Source organism: Mytilus californianus, unplaced genomic scaffold (genome assembly GCF_021869535.1).
Source record: "Mytilus californianus isolate M0D057914Y unplaced genomic scaffold, xbMytCali1.0.p SCAF_2, whole genome shotgun sequence".
Taxonomy (NCBI): domain Eukaryota; kingdom Metazoa; phylum Mollusca; class Bivalvia; order Mytilida; family Mytilidae; genus Mytilus; species Mytilus californianus.
The window spans coordinates 72,420,888-72,435,242 of NW_026262668.1; the positions used below are offsets into that span (position 1 = coordinate 72,420,888).

Below are 14,355 nucleotides of genomic sequence, written 5' to 3' on the forward strand. Positions count from 1 at the left end.
CTCCTAGAAAAAACAATGAATCATAATTTCCTGTTAATATGCACATCTATGTAATTATTATCTACAAATTTTCATGAAATTCTGTTATGTGGTTTCAGAGGAGTTGCAATGACAATCTGTTGCAGTACATTTTTGTAGTATATTTATTTAGGCCAAAATTCTAAGTTCAAAGGAGCATAACTCCTAGAAAAAATAACTTCCTGCCGATATGCACATCTATCACATCCGATATGAAAGTTTCATGAAATTCTGTTGTGTGGGTTTATTGAAGTTGCGCTGACAAACTATTTAGGCCAAAACTCTAAGTTCAAAGGGGAATAACTCCTAGAAAAAAAATTGAATCATGATTTCCTATCGATATGCACATCTACCATGTCTACATAGTATGTCCTTATTATCTACACAGTTTCATGAAATTCTGTTGTGTGGTTTCAGAGGAGTTGTGAAGACAAAAGCAGGACTAACAAACAGACAGACTGACAGTTCAAAAACATGATATGTCCAATATGATAATGACTTGTAGTATAAACAAAGTCTCACTTGTTAAATAAAACATTATTATTCTATATGTCAAAATTAGATAAAGTTATAAATGAAATCAGTACAATAATTACATGCAATTATAAAAGAACTATAAAACTCACCAAATTTAAAGTTTAAAAAATTAAATCTCCACACTAAACAAAACAGAAAGGAATCAATGTTAATTTTCTCAGAAAGTGCTAAATTCCACCAACACTGTGTCAAAGGCAGGTCAAATCAAATGTCTTTAGTTTCTCACTGGAACAGTACCTAATGTTTAACCATTTTTTATTAATATTTCCAAACCTTAGATAAAGTTAGAATTGCTAAAAAAAAAAAAAAGAGAATGAAAAATGTATGGATGGTCCAATATTTTTTTAGCTTTAAGATAGAGCTCTTGTTTTTCAAAAAAAACTAAATTGCTGAGTATCTATATATAAATTTTTGAATTATTGAGTTATGATTCTCAAGGTCAATAAAATTTCTAATTAAGTTTACATTGCCAAACCTATATAAATATTCAATTGGTCTAACCATGCATACAGTCTTTTGGTAGTACATGAATTGGACATGATAGTTTATGTGTCTCAAAAATATTGAGGTAAAAAGTACCAATTTTCAAATGTGCAAACATGTTCAAAACAGGTTGATAGAGGCGAGTACCTCAAAAAACATGGCTTTAGTTTACCACTTTTAAATGTTAAACAAAAGGGACTTAACAATTTTGAACATTAAAGAAGATGTTAGAATAATCTGAAAAAAAAGTTTAAATTGACTACTATTTCAAATTTTTTTCAAATCATACAATGAAAACAGTAAATTTTGACATTTAGTTTTAAAAAGTTCTGCAACTTTTATGTAAATCATACCCATTTTATAATGGGTGTACCAGAATAGTTGAATGTCAAGGCTACCTAATCTGACTGTAAGCTGATATGTCCTGATCTTTAGTTTTAAGATGGTATTTTCCTCGTCCAAAAGTTCTAAAAAAATTCAGGCCAAATTTACAAAATAAAAAAAAAATAAAAATAAAGATAATTGTTCACAATTTAAAGTTTCATTTATTCTTCAGACTTGTTTTCCTTGTTTATTATCAGAGAGCAAAGAAACAATATATAAAGTATATTCATTATGGATCCTTCACAATTAAGCTGAATTCCATTCTTTCTTGATATTTAAAATATAAAAATTCAGATAACAAATCCAGAGAGAAACAAAAGACTTTTAACTGGCCTTTTCAAATTGTACAATTAAACCTCTTATTTCTCTGGGTTATGCTTGGTAGTCGTGTAACCGAGGATTCTCGGGAGCCTCTGTCATAGTCACTTGACTTATTGGATTTGGCTGGGCTTAATCTGTATATATTTATAAAAATAAAATTAATGACACACTCAAACCAATTTTTCGTGTATTTTTCAGTGTATATATGTAAGAGCCAAATCTATGTTTGGCCTCAAGTACGTGTCCTTACCTCAGATCTGTGTCAAGTGTCATCATGACTCTCAAATATGTGGCTGTTTGTTTATTTAAATCCTTGTCCTTTTTATAAAGTAGACTTTAGACTTTCAGAAATGTGATGTGACTTGGGCAAGACACATATAGAATGCAGTGGGGTTAAAGCGCTCAACCCTACCCTAATCTGGGACTGTTATGTAACAACACAACACAAGAACAAACTTGAAGTATAAGTTTAAAAAAAAAAATGGTTATGGTGAGACCCAGTCAGCTCATATGAACATAGTTCAACACACATTTTAAAAGGTATACTTTTATTCTTTCAATTAGTAGGTAGCCTCATCATCAAGTTTTTTATTTTTTTATTTTTTTAAATTAAAGAAATAGAGTAATATTGAAAACAGTCAGAATATAAAACTTTTTTTTCTCAATATAGAAACATTAGTCAAAAACACTTCTTTTGGGTATGTTTAAAAAAGTAAGTAAGGAAGTCATTTAAGGACATTCAGTAAAATAGATTTGCATCTTTTGTCCTTTTGGTTTATTTTGTTATTTGATTTTGTGCTTTGAGCCAATCTGAGAAATCAAGCCCTTAATTTCCAACAACAAAAAAAATCAATGCAATGTGAAATCAACTCATTACAATATTCTTGAATTATAGTATAATTATAAAAATTAATAGAAATTTTATCATGTAGTTTAATATATTAGCAAAAATTCCTATGATCATTGTTACCAATTTTTTTTTTTAAATTGGCATATATAGCATTGTTTCCAGAGTAAATAAATTTATACTTTTTCTTGAATTACTCTAAAAAAGATTTACTTATTCTTACTGTTAATCCGTTGTAAATTACCAATCATATCCTCTTACAAGGAATAATATCTTTCATTATTTCTAATATTTGAAGAATCATGACTTTGATTGTTTCCTGTCTGCTTCAAAATAGTAAGATGTTCTAATCAACGTCAAACATTGATTTTGTTTGGTAATAAGAAATGCCAGATATTCATTGTAAATAATCATTAATTTTGTTAGAAACTGTATAAGTAAACAGAACATGTTCTAAAAAGAACTAATTGAGGTGATTGTTCCTTTTCAATTGTTTGATTGATTGATTGATTTGTGGGTGCTTTATGCTGCCTCAGTGCAAAAAGGCTATATCACGACCATCAATTGTTAAACAAAAAGCGTCTCTACCAGGAAGTTTCTATCTATAAAAAATTTTCACCTAATTTATGCATTATAATATATAGAACTGAGATTCTATTATCAATCGGTAATAGAAAGAAGGCTAAAATGTATCATCAGCTATACTTATCATGAATGAATTTATGTTGAAAGTCTGTAATATGTATTATTTCTACAAGTACCTCATAAACTCAACATTATCAATTATCCATGTAAATGAGGTCAAGGTCAAATGAACCCTACCAGACATGACATGTACACCTTACAATCATACCATTTACCAAAAATAGTTAGCCTATTGCTTATATAATCTGAGAAACAGATCTAATTACGAAAGTTGATCATTTACCAATAAACCATAAAATAAAGTCAAGGTCAGATGAATCCTGCAAGACAAATATGTACACCATACAAGCATTCCATACATCAAATATAGTTGACCTATTGCTTATGGTATCTGAGAAATAGACATAACTATAAAAACTAAACATTGACTTTCGAACTATGAAAATGAGATCAAGTTCAAATGAACTCTGCCTGACACACATGTACAACTTACTAGCATTCAATACACCAAATATAGTTGATCTATAGTTTACAGTATCCAATAAATAGACAAAACCATTTTACACCACTGCTGCCAGATAGTAATCCCTATGTCTCACATTCTGCAACTTTTTTGCAGGAGAGACAAAAAATAACAAATTGCTATACATGTATGTAAATATTAAACAAATATAAGATACACAGTGAAGGCCTTTATAAGCATCTTTTGATACCTACTACATGTAAGTGAGTGAGTACTACAATGTTTAATAACCTTGACTACCTAATTGCATTAATTTGGCTTTTTTGACTAATAAAAAGAGAGAAGGTACAATCAAGATAAATGGTGCATTATTGCAAATAGATTATATCAGGTTATTTTGATTTTATAGTTATAAAAAGTTAAGGTTGGTATAGTTACTGTAAATTCAGAAATTATTGCAAGCATTTATTATTGTGAATTTTGAGGAATGGACTACAATGGGAGATTAATTAACACGACTTCAGGAAAATCTGCATACAGTTATATGTATCAGATATCAGAATGCGAGTTTTTATTATTGCCATACTCATTCAGTCGCAATATTCGCATTAATAAAAACCTCGCAATAATTTCTGAATTTACAGTATGCAGTCAATATTTTCCTCATACAATCTTGACTTGTTACCCACTTGAAACAAGAGTGCACACGCTGAAATGTCTCGCCTTCTTTACTAATCACTGATATTATGTTGATAGTCCTTAATATAAAGCTTTATTACAACTGTCACATAAACTTAACATTAACCAAGAAAACTAAACATTGACCAATGAACCAGGAAAATGAAGTCAAGGTCAGATGAACCATGCCAGGCAGGCATGTACAGCTAACAATTCTTTCATACAACAAATATAGTTGACCTATTGCGTATAGTTTAAGAAAAACAGACCAAAACACAAAAACTTAACACTGAGCAATGAACTGTGAAAATGAGGTCAAGGTCAAATAAAACCTGCGCGACTGACATATAGATCATAAAATATTTCCATACACCAAATATAGTAGACCTATTGCATATAGTATTAGAAAAAAAGACCAAAACTCAAAAACTTAACTTTGACCACTGAACCATGAAAATGAGGTCAAGGTCAGATGACACCTGCCAGCTAGACATGTACACCTTACAATCATTCCATACACCAAATATAGTAGACCTATTGCATACAGTATTAGAAAAAAAGACCAAAACTCAAAAACTTAACTTTGACCACTGAACCATGAAAATGAGGTCAAGGTCAGATGACACCTGCCAGCTAGACATGTACACCTTACAATCATTCCATACACCAAATATAGTAGACCTATTGCATACAGTATAAGAAAAACAGACCAAAACACAAAAACTTAACTATAACCACTGAACCATGAAAATGAGGTCAAGGTCAGATGACACCTGCCAGCTAGACATGTACACCTTACAATCATTCCATACACCAAATATAGTAGACCTATTGCATACAGTATAAGAAAAACAGACCAAAACACAAAAACTTAACTTTGACCACTGAACCATGAAAATGAGGTCAAGGTCAGATGACACCTGCCAGCTAGACATGTACACCTTACAATCATTCCATACACCAAATATAGTAGACCTATTGCATACAGTATAAGAAAAACAGACCAAAACACAAAAACTTAACTTTGACCACTGAACCATGAAAATGAGGTCAAGGTCAGATGACACCTGCCAGCTAGACATGTACACCTTACAATCATTCTATACACCAAATATAGTAGACCTATTGCATACAGTATGAGAAAAACAGACCAAAACACAAAAACTTAACTATAACCACTGAACCATGAAAATGAGGTCAAGGTCAGATGACACCTGCCAGCTAGACATGTACATCTTACAATCATTCCATGCACCAAATATAGTAGACCTATTGCATACAGTATAAGAAAAACAGACCAAAACACAAAACTTAACTATAACCACTGAACCATGAAATGAGGTCAAGGTCAGATGACACCTGCCAGTTGGACATGTACACCTTACAGTCCTTCCATACACCGAATATACTAGACCTATTGCTAATTATAGTATCTGAGATATGGACTTGACCACGAAAACTTAACCTTGTTCACTGATCCATGAAATGAGGTCGAGGTCAAGTGAAAACTGTCTGATGGGCATGAGGACCTTGCAAGGTACGCACATACCAAATATAGTTATCCTATTACTTATAATAAGAGAGAATTTAACATTACAAAAAATGTTAACTTTTTTTTCAAGTAGTCACTGAACCATGAAAATGAGGTCAAGGACATTGGACATGTGACTGACGGAAACTTCGTAACATGAGGCATCCATATACAAAGTATGAAGCATCCAGATCTTCCACCCTCTAAAATATAAAGCTTTTAAGAAGTTAGCTAACGCCGCCGCCGCCGCCGGATCACTATCCCTATGTCGAGCTTTCTGCGACAAAAGTCGCAGGCTCGACAAAAACCATTATTACAGATGAAATTAATTAGTTGATATTGAATAAATAAAACATAACATACAAGGTGTCATTATTTTATATTGGTATATTTAATTTCATCACTCGGAGTTTATTCAAAACAAAATTGTCTTCAGCTTCTTCTCATAATTTTTGGCAAGTTTTATTCGTCTGTACTGTGTCGCATAAAATAAAATTTTGTTCTTCAGTAGTAGTCTATTTTTGACATAATTTTATCTCTTGCTCTGACTATATGTGTCATTATTCAGTATTGGTACATGTATTTTCATCACTATAGGCGTTTATTTTTGGTACAGCCAAAAAAATCAATGAATGATTGGTTTTCAAGGAGAATTTAAAGTTACCATTGAATGAACTCCACAGAGAACAATAGCTATTGTATTTATTCAATGAGATACTATACTTTGCCAAAATTTAAATGGACAGGTAAACTCCAACTGATTCTGGGGAAAGGTTTCATTTCCTTCATAGTAAAGGAATTGTGCAGCTGAATGTTTTGGTTTGTTAAAAAATATTGAAAAGAATGACCTATGGAACATTAAAATAAAAATTCAAAAAGAATGCTCGTGATTCATTGTAATTGATAATGGAAAATCTCTCGTAAAAACGTATTTCTGATTTCATAGGTAATATGTAACAAGCTAATATAACTGTCAGAGTATTTTTACATCCAATCACCAGCAATTACCCCACTTTATAGTGAATCTTTCGGCACCATTGCTGAATCAACTTGTGTGTGACTGAATGTATTGTAAATCAAAAAGTCATATATTTAACCACTACAAACAACAGTAGTGCACTGTATGGACACATGAAATCACACAATTCTAGGTTACAAATTAAAGTACAAACTTGAAATACAATAACACACTGAGATAAATATTTAGATATTGTAGAGTAGAAAAAGAACACCCAACAGCTAACACACAACCCAAGCTATCTATAATATGCTACAATATTTTTATTAAAACTGGAGACATAAAAAACCTAAGTGCATAATCATTTGTGTTGTACAGGGATCAACAGTTTTTTTATTATTTTAAAAAGTTCACTGAGAAAAAGTGCTCATGATTTTATGTTGCTACAATCATTAAACAAGTTAAAGTATATCAGCTATTATCATGATTATTAAAAACTAACATATGGTGGCCTATTATTATCCCCTATAGGCATTTACATTCTAGCCCTATGGTATCGGTGGGTTATAATTGTCCATTAGAAATCATACCACATCTTATTTCTAGAATTCAATAAAAAAAAAAATTCTGATCTGGGATAATTGGTAGGTTGGCTTTGGGATGCTTTCCTTTCAGGAATGTAACATGGTTTTTGTTTAGGACCATCAGGAACTTGCTAGTTTGCAGTTGACTCTAAAGGTGCCTAGTATTTTTTTGTACTTTTTGTTATACTAGTAGTTAATAGATTTTCTTCATTAGTATTGTAATTGATGTTGACTACTGTAATTAATTATCTTTACCACATTAAGAGTATGTGTCACAGAAAATTAGTTTTATATGATACACACTATGGTACCCGTAACATATAAAATAGTATGGGGATTTCAGGGGTTGTGGTGTTGATGGTAGATATTTGACAGCCATTTCAGACTTTTATCAACTAAATCTGTTGAATATAAATCATATCAAAGTACACCAATAATATTATTTATAAACATTTGGACAAGTTAAATTTAAGCTTTGTAAATTGGACCTACGGCTATTTTCATTTTTTTTTTATTAAAAGCAGGACAGAAAAGTAGAAAGCTACCAAAAGCCTATGATGAAAATGAAGTGGTCCAAAGAAAAGTAGATGACTTGATAAAAAAAGAAATAAAGGATAAAAATCATCAGGAAAATCCCTTAAATTGGCTTAATTCAGAATTTATGGGTAAATTCAAATGCAAAAAATGCCTGCTTCTATGATTATTTTCTGGATTAATATGAATATTTAATACATGGGATGAAAAAGAATTAATAAGTTATATTGATTACAATTTTTGGGAATTCTTTTGTTAATAAAAGTTAAAACAATTTTTCTCTACACTACAAGAGTCCTATGTCTCCAATATATACATGATATATATGATATATACTATTCTACTGAAGCTAGCAAAAAACGTGTTGCACTTTTACCTGTGGGAATTTACATAAGTATTTTGTCGCTGGATAAATGCTTCCTGCATATCCAGGAAGTATGAACTGTCACTGGGGTGTCCCGATGGGGACAAAAAATTCTTTGGGATCCGAGTAGGTAAATCTAAGAAGCTGAAAACCCAAAAGTAATAAAATAATACACAAACTAACCACATACATTTAGCTCTTGGTTAAATGCTAATGAAAGCAAATTGGAAGACTATAATTTCCAAATATAAATAATTAAAAAGGGTTAACAGAAAGTGTATTATTGCATTGATGATGTTAAATTGTCCTGTCACAACCAAAACCATTCAAGTGTAAACTAATTTTCTTACAAGAAACCCATTCTTATTTTTTACTTCATCTAGAGCTGATTTAAAAAATATCATGTGTTTAATCAAAAATAGCTAAAATGGAACTCATGAAATCTAAGGTGGTTCCAATATCTAAAAATTGTTTAAATAGGTCTTCTAGAAAAAAAATTCAAATTAGACTGATCAGTTGCATGAAAATTAGTTAACATGGCTATGGTTTTGGCTTTGGTAAACAAATAAATGAAAACAATTCAAGGAATGATTTGAAAAAATAACTGGTAGACACAATTTTTCAGGATAAATATGTAGGCTTTAAAACATGTTTAAGGTATGAAAAGTGAATGTGTGAACAAAAAACATTGAAATAAACAGCTTTTATATTTCAAAATAATATAATCAAGTCAAGGGTCTACAACAATGTTTTTCACTGGATAAGAACTGTAATTTTTAACTGGCTTTCATTTGTCTAGCAAGTTATAGAAGGGCACTGATCTATAAAATAGAAGGGTGAGAACTGGGAAAATCTTTCATTTTTCCACTTTTGTACACTTACTGCATTTATTTTATATTTAATTAGTGATTATACTAAAGTAAGTGTAAAATTTATAACCATATAAAAGATGTTACCCATTTTGGATTGAAACATTTCCATGGATTTCTTAAAAACATTTTTACCTTTTTAAGTTTTCACTCAGTGTTTTCAAAGGAAACTATAAATTTTGAGGATATCTTTTAAAATTACTGCTAAATTTTGCAAAATGATTTACTGAAATGATATCAACCAATTGATACATTTTATAACCTAGAATTGTAGGTTGAACAACATAAGAAAATTAACTGCAATTATAAAATTCCAACAAAATTAGGGAACGCAACAAATATATTACCATATACAGGTAACTAACTTTGTAAGAAGCCATTAAATTCCCATAGTACCATCACACCAAGATACATGCCAGCATGTCATTGAATTTCTATTACTTATACAATATTTCACCCACCTACATTTATTCTGACCATATCACAATTCAAAACAATAGCAAATAAAATAACATGAGGATGTTTGTTATGATATATTTAGGTTGAGCCTCTAGCAAAAAGATTGGCATCACAAATGCACAACACAAACATAAAAAACATGGAAGCTTGAATGCAATGCCTGCGCGATGTTAAGATATCTTTAATATATTATAGCTGTAGATTATGAGATTTATTTCTCTAAATCTTATTATATAAAAACCATTCTAATATTTACCGTCTTGTCAGCCATTCTGGATCATGGTGATCAAATTCTCTAGCAAATTCTTTTGAGGTTCTAGGACTAGGAAGAGATCGTGAACCAAGGGGAGTGTTTGAAACTGATTCTTTTAAATATTGTTGACTAGGAGGTTTAGGTTTAGGTAAAGGTTTCATTTCCTGTGAGTTTCTCATTTTATCTTGGTGCCTAGTAGACGAACTATGCACTCTGTCTGTTGAGGTCCTTATAGTATCTAAAGTACTATGATGTCTTTCCATTGAATTTCGTGATCTTTCAATTGAACTTTGGACTTTTTCTGGATGTTTTTCACATGTTCTTATATCACTGTTGTTGTGGTGTTTATGCTTTGTAGGAGGCAGATCATTAAGAATTGGTTTATAAGAATCTTTTGTAGTTCCTGCACTAGCATTAGGTTGAATTTGATGAACACTAAATTTTTCAACAGATACTGCAGTGGGTATCAAATCTGGGTTAATTTTTGTACTATTACCTAGCATAGCTTCAATTTTCTGCCCTCTAGTTCTATATCTACCACTATTTACAAACGTCCTTGACCTTTCTACTTTCATTGAATTACTATTACTTTGTTCGACAAATGATAAACCACGTTTGATACTTTCATGAACAACTTCTGAATTTTTATCTGGGTCATCTTGCATTGAGACACGACTCATACTTAATGGTACTGTAAATTTCATCACTGAATTCTTGTCTGTTTTTTGACCATTTTGTTTTTGTTGATAATGCTTTTGCTCCCGAAATGCTGGTGAATACATTCCATTAAGCTTTCGAGAACTTGGTCGTGAGTCACTCTTCTTAGGAGTAATAACTCTTATTTGGTCTCTTAGTGGCTGTAATTTAAAAGAAAAACGTTGAAATAACAAACAAACATTTGGCTAACTAATACAGTAGTAACTGCATCAATTATGGGTATATCAATTATGTAAATACACCTAGAATATAACGTTCTAATAGGTAAAATGTTTTGCCTTTCCACCCCAAGAATAATCAGTCTATTGATCTAGCTAGTACAAAGCAAGATTCATATCAACTTTGCACGCATTTATAAAGATGATCATCCTGAAAATGGTGGGAAATATATAACTGTTATGTAGAATTAAACTTATATTGTTTACAGACAGGGTGACACATGACAAATCCATTGTTCATTTCAAACATTTAAATTCTAAGATTCTATCACAATATTTGGTCAGTAACAATATTTATCATCACAGAATAGTCATTTTTGATTAAGAAATGTTTTAATTCAAATTTTTAGACAGATGAATGTCATAAAGTAAATCCTCAAATGAATGATTATAAAAGGCATTTTCTGTCAGGACTCAGGTACCTGAATAAACAAAAATGACGATACACACATGGGTATATGAGAAATTAACAATACATTTGTATATCAAAGCTGCTAAGTTGATGAACCTAATCTTGAAGATCCATGGAAGGTTTATAGTGATCTGAGTGCATATATCTGATGAATTTCAAGAGAAATTAAGAACAAGAGTGCACACGCTGAAATGTCTCGCCTTCTTTACTAATCATTGATATTATGTTGATAGTCCTAAATATAAAGCTTTATTACAACTGTCACATAAACTTAACATTAACCAAGTAAACTAAACACTGACCAATGAACCATGAAAATGAGGTCAAGGTCAGATGAACCATGCTAGGCAGGCATGTACAGCTAACAATTCTTCCATACAACAAATATAGTTGACCTATTGCTTATAGTTTAAGAAAAACAGACCAAAACACAAAAACTTAACACTGAGCAATGAACCTTGAAAATGAGGTCAAGGACAAATAAAACCTGCGTGAATGACATATAGATCATAAAATATTTCCATACACCAAATATAGTTGAACTATTGCATATAGTATTAGAAAAAAAGACCAAAACTCAAAAACTTAACTTTGACCAATGAACCATGAAAATGAGGTCAAGGCCAGATGACACCTGCCAGGTAGACATGTACACCTTACAATCATTCCATACACCAAATATAGTAGACCTATTGCATACAGTATAAGAAAAACAGACCAACACACAAAAACTTAACTATAACCACTGAACCATGAAAATGAGGTCAAGGTCAGATGACACCTGCCAGTTGGACATGTACACCTTACTGTCCTTCCATACACCGAATATACTAGACCTATTGCTTATAGTATCTGAGATATGGACTTGACCACCAAAACTTAACCTTGTTCACTGATCCAAGAAATGAGGTCGAGGTCAAGTGAAAACTGTCTGACGGGCATGAGGACCTTGCAAGGTACGCACATACCAAATATAGTTATCCTATTACTTATAATAAGAGAGAATTTAACATTACAAAAAATCTTAACTTTTTTTTCAAGTAGTCACTGAACCATGAAAATGAGGTCAAGGACATTGGACATGTGACTGACGGAAACTTCGTAACATGAGGCATCCATATACAAAGTATGAAGCATCCAGATCTTCTACCTTCTAAAATATAAAGCTTTTAAGAAGTTAGCTAAGGCCGCCGCCGCCGGATCACTATCCCTATGTCAAGCTTTCTGTGACAAAAGTCGCAGGCTCGACAAAAACCAAGAAAAAATACTAATTCAATTTTTTTTTCTAAATGTGCAATTCTGTTTGAAAATGAAACATATTGTTACTTTTCAATAGTTAATCGCTAAGTTAAAAACTATGATCATATGCTATTAATGATTAAATTTAATAATAATGGATTGACAAATTGCTTAACTGCATAAATTTGAGAAAATGTATTGCTAAACACAATCATAATCTATCTGTAAGAAAGAGAATTATCTGCATATAAATAGAGGAAAATATCTTATTACACACAATAATAATCCATTTATAAAAAGAGAATAGACCACTTTGGAGTTTTTTGCATTTCCGTGGAAAAGTTTTGTGTTAGTGAACATCATTCATGCTTTTAGTGGTGTCGTCACTTACTTCCCATGATGAGCGAGCAGTTGAAAAAATATGATGCTATATTGCACAAATTATTCGGCAAATCAAACTCTTATGATTGATAATCAGCACTGCTGTTATTAGGGAATTGTGATTAAGTACCTACAAAACAAACTTTATTTCTAGTTTATCCTGCATAATGACGATCACAAGGACGCTTGATGAACTTTAATAGTGCAGCGATACAGGTGGTCCCCTCTATCTGGTAAATGACGTCATAAAGTCGCGCATAATTGACGAACTTTTCTGGTGAAGGACATAACTCGAAAGTGGTCTATTATCTATAGACTTTACACCTTTTATACTACAAAAATCTTTGAGAGTCAAAGTCTATAGACAAAATACATTTGGTAGAACTTTGATTTTCTTAGATATCCAGGGAACCACTAAAATCTTTTTTAGTTATAGGGCTATTTTGACAGTTGAAGATTCTAGAGTAAAGAATTTACATCGAAACAGAAAATGTCTTCCTTTCATCCATAATGTGACTGCCAGTCCAGAATTCAAAGTTCTACTACATTTTCATTTTTTTTAAAAGCATTTAAGATTAGAAATATGAATTAGAAGTAGACCTGAAACTGCAATCTTTTCTATAACCAATTAAAACTTTAATTAGGTCACACTAATAGCATAAATTATCCATTTATTTTCTTATGGATTTTGCTGTTATTCTTATAACATGGTATTCAAAAGTACTGCCTGTTACATAAGAGATGCATGTTTAATTGATGCTGATTTTTTCCCCCAGGAATAGTTATCGAAAAAAGAGACTCAAAGCTAAAGCTATTGGTATTGAGGGTTCTTCAAATGTTAAAAAGCGTTTTACTATCTTGCTAGGGCTGATTCTTATAATAGTTATTTTGTAAAAGCTTTAGTCTTCAAAAGCCTGCATTAATTATTTGCCAGCCATATATTTTTCTTCATTTCTTTTACCATTTTTGAATTCTTACATTGATCATAAATTGAATGATATACTAATGACCTATATTTGCTTTCAGATGTTAAAATTGAAAATCAGCCATTTTTTTCAGACTCACAATAATGTAAATGCAATTAACAAAATGAAAGAATTTTTAAGATTTTTTCCTTCTAATTTAATGACTGTTCCAGAAAAAAAATATCTGGTGCATTTGAAGGTACTTTTATATAAATTTTTATTGATTGTTGGATCGTAGACATATTTTTGCACAAAATATATGGTAAAAAATCTATGGGTGATGGGGTTACTGAAAAATCACTTAAAAAAACACCAAAAAGTTTTTTCCAGAACATCCCTTACAGTCTTAATTATGTCTGTTGGCAAACTACATATAGATTACATTTACACCCTGAGTGAAATTATCTTTAGGCAGCATACAAAATATTGTTTTTCCTTCAATTGTTTTCTAATGGTAATGGTTTGAATTGATACAAACAACAGTTGTTAATTGAT

The 14,355-nt window shown here is 31.1% G+C and overlaps 1 protein-coding gene across 7 annotated transcripts in view; it reads right to left on the reverse strand.

Annotated features, from left to right (window-relative positions):
- The window catches only part of LOC127728036 (uncharacterized), a 72,739-nt gene that overhangs the window by 19,753 nt on the left and 38,631 nt on the right, over positions 1-14,355 (reverse strand). For 4 of the 7 annotated variants that reach the window (XM_052235201.1, XM_052235200.1, XM_052235199.1 and 1 more), the window contains 3 exons: positions 9,932-10,785; positions 8,360-8,491; positions 1,779-1,877 (listed from right to left, as the gene is read on the reverse strand). In XM_052235201.1, the coding sequence (XP_052091161.1) occupies positions 1,779-1,877; positions 8,360-8,491; positions 9,932-10,785 (1,085 nt within the window). The remainder of the gene's footprint in view (positions 1-1,778; positions 1,878-8,359; positions 8,492-9,931; positions 10,786-14,355) is intronic. The other 3 variants (XM_052235203.1, XM_052235202.1, XM_052235204.1) reach the window with 3 other exon arrangements.